This window comes from Phytophthora ramorum (assembly GCF_020800215.1).
Source record: "Phytophthora ramorum isolate Pr-102 chromosome Unknown Phyram_PR-102_s0010, whole genome shotgun sequence".
Taxonomy (NCBI): domain Eukaryota; phylum Oomycota; class Peronosporomycetes; order Peronosporales; family Peronosporaceae; genus Phytophthora; species Phytophthora ramorum.
Genome location: NW_027150656.1, coordinates 6,382 through 12,333, shown reverse-complemented (window position 1 = coordinate 12,333; position 5,952 = coordinate 6,382). Strand labels below are relative to the sequence as shown.

Genomic DNA, 5,952 nt, shown 5'->3' with positions numbered 1-5,952 from the left:
GTAGCGACAATCGTCGCCTGGCTTGGTCGAAGTCGTCTATGAGCAGGGTCAGGCCCAAGACCTGTAGACGGACCATCATGCGCACACATACATGGTACTGCAGCAACGCTTGCTACCGTGCTTAATACTATTTTTTGTCTTAAAGAGGAATCACCGTTGCTGTGAGTGTCCCACCAGGTCGCTGGACAGGTTTCGTAAAATGAGCTGTGATTTGGATCTCCTTTGCAGAGGATCGAGGCTACAATGTACCCTACAGTGAGTAGTGAGTATCCGCCATGCGCATGGGTTCGGAAATTTTGTGGTCAATGTACTCGCCGTACGCCAATCCTGGATGGAGTATGACAAACTGAGTGGCGAGCTGCTAATGGGCAATGACTACCACCGCATCGGGAGCCACTCACCCTAGATATGTACTGTACGACATTACCGATAAGTAGTACAAGCAAATTATCACCATATATTTGCAGGGCGCACCTGAAGGTTTGCAATAGTTTCGGCAGCAGCAAGCAAGGCAAAAGAGGGGAAGGGCGGGTGGGGAAAAGGAGATATCAGAGGAGGGGAGCGAACCCTCGATCTCAAGCTTGTGAAGTTTGCGTCCTATCCAATAGACGACAATGAAACGTTCAACCCCTTCATTCCACAAATCGACACAAACTTGTATCTACACACCGCTACACCAAATCGCAGATACTGCCGCTCTCACCACGCCTTTAAAGGCTCCTTGCACTCCCGTTCAGCCTGCCGTGACCTACTAACTCAAAACATGTCCACCTAAGCCGATTTGGCTGCTGCAGAACCGAAATCGAACCCCAATGAGGTAGACGACTGTCACGCATGCCACGACCTCTACGACGCGTTGTCTAGTCGCGGATCCTCGTACGGGATTCATAAGACAGGACCGTGCCCGTCTGGACAGTCAGTGGCTATCCTGCTACAGCACCTACTAGCCTCGAACCCGAGCCAGAAGGGCGTCTATTGGCAACTCTGTATATCAGCAAAAACAAAGTAGTTTATATATTCAATACCTTCCTTTACTGTATTTTATCGTACCTGAAACGGTATTTTACCTGTACTTACAGTATTTTCATGTTCATTGCGTTTTTTTACGTTCCGCACAATATCTTCATATTCTTTTATGATACCTTTATTGTCACTTATCATATTTGCATGGTCACGGACGGTATCGTCATTAAAACTTAGCTTATTCTCACAAGGTTTTCGCGACACTGAGGTTTCCTTGGTCAAGTATTCATGCACAAAGGCAATATTTGCTAGGAAGAATTCATTACCGGTAAGACAAACTCGCGGAAATTCCTACCGACTCCAGTCATCTACTAAACGGACGAATAAAGGAGATAAAGTTGTCCCAGTCCACTTCTTCATCTTCTGCAGCCAAACACTTAGCATTGTCGTACACAGTCCACTGTTTCAGTTCTATCTTGAGCACGAAGAAGTGGCCCACCCAGCTGTGGTTGTACGCAGCGACTTCACCAAGCACGCGCGCTCTACAATGGAGCGAAATTGTTCAAATTTATCGCGTTGAAGACGAAGTCTCAACCAGCGTTGCGTAGGAAAACGAGAAACATACCCCACTTGGTGTCCTGGTTGATGTCAATGCTGTACTTCATAAGTGTATCGGCTGCAAATGACTCGATGTCCGCATCTGTCACAATGTCCGGGTGTCCAGCCAATGAAGCTGCCACCTTGAGAGCCTCGAACACGCATCGCCCAGAAACGCTAGAACCAATCAGCTATTGGTCCTCTGGCGAGCCCACGCAGATGAGTCGCGATCATAGATCGTACTTTTCTTCCAGCTGTCGATGACATCAAGCTACCTGTCGAAGCCGTCTTCCAATAGCTGCTTCTTCGGTTCCCATGAATGGAGGTAATACTTCCGGATCGTGGCGTTCTTGTTGACCCAGAAGACTTGATACTTGGTGCTACGATTGGTTTCACGGCGGTTGATAATTTTGGCGCATTGTCATTTCTTAACTGTTGTGACGTAATCTCCATCACTAGTGACCTTGTCCACATACTGGCGCTTAGCCCTACCTGACAGCTGTCTTATTTTGTTTTCCCTCTGGTACCCTTCCTTGCATTTTGCTTGGTGCGAGCCATAATTACCGTCGTCCAGATTTTCACGAAGGCAAAATATTGGATCAGCTAACGCGGTTAATTATCAGCAAAAGTAATTTAACTTTGAGGATATTACTGGCCTCAGGCTAACGACTCGTACAAGCCATACGAACATCCGGCAATTTTGATAGGTACTTATCTGGGCTAGACTGTACTATAGTGTCTACTAAACTGTTTAAGATTATCGATACTAACTTCTTTCACATCCCTCCCTCCTTAATCTACGCCAGCCGCCCCCCATCCTGGAGAAGCCAGCTGATGCGGTTACGTCGACACTTAGAAACGTTAAAAAAGTATCTTTAGATTTTCTTCTTCAACTTGCCGTTTCGATATCTACTCGTCAGCGCGGTCATTATGAGTATGATATTGGAAAATGGACTTTTTTAATTCACAATAAAAAGTCCATTTTTGCAAATAAAAAGTCCATTTGGGGAAATGGTACGTGTTTTGTCAATTTTGTAGTACGTCAACAGTTGTAGGTTTTGACCGGAATTGACAGAAGCCGTAGCAATTTGGAAATAGTAAGAGATGTCTGGAGTAGTAGTCACCGTTTTAAAATATCACTTCATGATAGCTGGCTTCATGATGGTGTGATCTGGATTGCGCCCACTAGCAAAATATGATTGTAGGATGCTGTAAGCGCACGGCACACGTGGGTACACAACATGATTTTCGTACTGGATTTTACTACGTGGAATCCTTCGACCCTCTCATTGGTCAGTAGTGGCTTCTTGAACCTTCGCGATTATGTGCCCGGGTAGGACACTGTCCTACGCATGGTGTCTGGGGCTGGTTTGCATTCACCTTGATCTTCTTTGGGACTTTCGGTCTGAGCTGCTCACTTCTTATCTTTCGAGCCAAGATGAACCCGAACTCGAAAGAGTGGTTCTTCAGTGCAGCAGGCGCCAGCCAAGAAGAGCCGAGATCGACTCCTCCTCGCCCCGGTCTTCAGCCCGACCCGGTGCCGCAGCCTTCGCCCGCTCGACACCCGATTCCGCCAGCCGTTACTTCCCCGTCGTCGTCATCGTCGTCGCCCTCGATCCTCGACATCTACGATGGAGCTCACACGGCCGACGAGCCAATGACCGACGCACCCCCGACTCCCGGACAACCAGCGTACCGCTTGTTCGGCGAAGAAGACTTGGACATCGACTACCTCGAGGTGACGGGTCCGTGCGTTGTACTGCCGTACCTGTCCAAGTTGACCTTTGGTCTTGGTTCAAGCGTCCGCGAGCACGAGAACATGCTTGTCGTTGCGCAAGGTCCCGGATACGTGTACGTCGACAAGGCCTTCAAGAGCGCTATCCTAGTGCAATTGGGTGTGCACTTCGGCTACCCTTTCGAGGGAAGTGATGATGAGCGTGGACTGTTGAAGTGGCAACGTCGGCGTTTGAGTGGCTACGATCTCGCGTTGGTGCTGCTCTCGGCGGGTGTGAACTTCGTGATCTACATCGACTACGGCATGAAGGGGAAGCTGCTCGGGTTTTCCTGGATCGATGAGATGCTGGCCGCAGTCCCCGGGACGTCTATCGTTGTGGACGTCGCCACCATGACCAAGCCTGCTGCCGAAGGTCGCGTTCAACTTGTTCGCTGGAACGGTAGCCGTCCTGAAGGCTGCAGAGGGACCAACCACGAGCTGTACGGGATGATGCAGCGACTGCCGTACTACGGCTCCGTCGTTGCCAAGCGAGTGCGAGACGACGTCGCTGATCCTACCATGCTGAAGTGTCTGGTGTACTCGAAGGCCGCCCATGTCTTCAAAGCGACGCTCAAACCTGGTCGGTTGGATCAGCCACGGAAGAACAAGTTTCTACGCCTTGCGGAGCCGTACTTCGGCAAATTGGAGCGCGCGTTTGTCGCGCAGCAAGCCACGATGGGAGATGTTCGCACGGAGATCCGTTTCCGAGTGAGCAGTTATGGAGAAATCCCGGCGGTGTTTTTGAGGCTGTTTGCTGGCGTGTGGGGTTGCCTGGACATCATCGAGATTGACGTGGACCAAGTGCTTCGGACGCAGCAAGCTACATTGGAGTGGGCTCGCGACAACAACTTGTTCGTTGCCAGGGACGCGCTTCGAGTGTCCCGCTTTCAGTATGCAGTGTTCAACATCCTTCTGAATGCGTTTGGCGTTTGGAATCGCTTCACGCGGGGGTCTCTCCAGCCGTCACAACTCATGCTTACCCTTCGAGCCAAGTTGATCCTCGTCGGCGTGCGGTTTTCTGAAGTGGCCGCTGCTGACCAAGACGAGGAAATGAAGGAAGGCAACGCTGGCGACGACTCCGACACCGAGCCTGAAGTGGACCTTACCATGGATGAGCTGGATGGCAACGACAGCGATACCACCGAGACGGACTTCGACAACCTCTTCATCGACGTTATGGAAAACGTGGTGGTGGCCCAGGCGACAAATGGGGGGATGTTGGTGGTCCGCAACCACATGGGCTCAATCATCACCCGGCAGCATTCGAGAGAACAAATTGCAGACGTGTTGATAGCGCGATATGGAGCGGCATGGAGGGAGTTTGCGCGTCACACTCAGTAAGTAGCAAGGAGTTCGTAGTTTAGGTAGTGACTCGTATTTTAGGGTTTCGAGTTTTTTTTTAGCGGGAGTGATCTAACTACAACTACTAACAATGTTCATTTCAAAATTAGGGTTTGCATGGTAGGGTTTACTAAACCTGTATACAGAATACGCGCACTGCACTGGAATCCGGTGGAGGCTGTGGAGGCAAAATGACAGTTAAATGGCACAACTGACATTTAAACAGCATGTTTGACATGGAATCCGGTGGAGGCTACACGGAATCCAGTGGAGGCTGCAGTGTTGTGATTGGTTAAAATTAGCGAAAGTATTGAGTGGAGGCTGACCTACAATTGAAGAGCATGTTTAGATCGAATCTTGCATATTAACGCCCGGATGAACGTTTGTCCTGGCAAATTAGTAAGTGGCTGTGCACCTGTGGACATTGATATCCTGATATAGCTGATATCAGGTACCACGGTCATATCAAGTATGAAAGGGTCAAAATGGACCAAAATAAAACTATTGAAACGAATAAACCCGGCAAAAATGTTGATCGGATTTGACAGGTATGCTAATTTACAGTTTAATGAAACTTGATATCCCGTCAAAAACGATGAACAGATTTGACAGGTCATCGGTTTTACCAGGTTTTTGGACATGACAAAATGAACATTAAAACGAATACCATTGCGAAACTGATCGATCGGATTTGACAGGTATAATATTATACAGAAAATACGGTACTTCAGAAACCGCTGGTAGGGTTTAGGGTCCCTATACACGAGAGGACAGTATAGTGAAATCAAGACAAACCGGAGAAGGGTAGGCCGGTGCTCCGTGTCCTCCATTTATTGGCTCGGCTTTCCTATATGAACGCTCCGGGTCTTCTCCGAGGTGAGTGTCCTCCCATTTTTGGCTCGGGTTTCCTATATGAAAACTCCGCGACCATTTTCGGTCAATTTATCATGTTCGGGGGCCATACAAACTCGAAGTCATGCATAGAAATCCAAGTCATTCAGGGTTAGTGCATAAACCTCGACAGCACAGCTTCCTAGCCAATCAGGAGATAGAAAAACTACCATCGTCAGGAGTAGCTGAAAACTTGGGAATCCGTGTTTATACATATGGCGAATTGAATGCACCGACTCGCGTGTGTCAAAGACTTGCCTCTCTGTCCTTTGGAAGGGGAATAGTTGAGTGTTGAGTGTTGATGAATGGTGTGTGTGTATGGAGAAGAAAATGTGGAGGGTGGAAAAGTATGAGAGGCACGTATGTGGAACTGGAGGGGAAGAAGT

At 48.8% G+C, this 5,952-nt stretch overlaps 1 protein-coding gene across 1 annotated transcript; it reads left to right on the top strand.

Moving 5' to 3' along the window:
- Positions 1-2,998: 2,998 nt before the first annotated feature.
- KRP23_10405 (uncharacterized protein) lies at positions 2,999-4,675 on the top strand (the record flags this gene model as incomplete). Its single annotated transcript, XM_067880850.1, has 1 exon — positions 2,999-4,675. One exon carries the CDS (start codon positions 2,999-3,001, stop codon positions 4,673-4,675), a length of 1,677 nt encoding a protein of 558 aa, XP_067741151.1.
- Between the last annotated feature and the right edge of the window lie 1,277 nt (positions 4,676-5,952).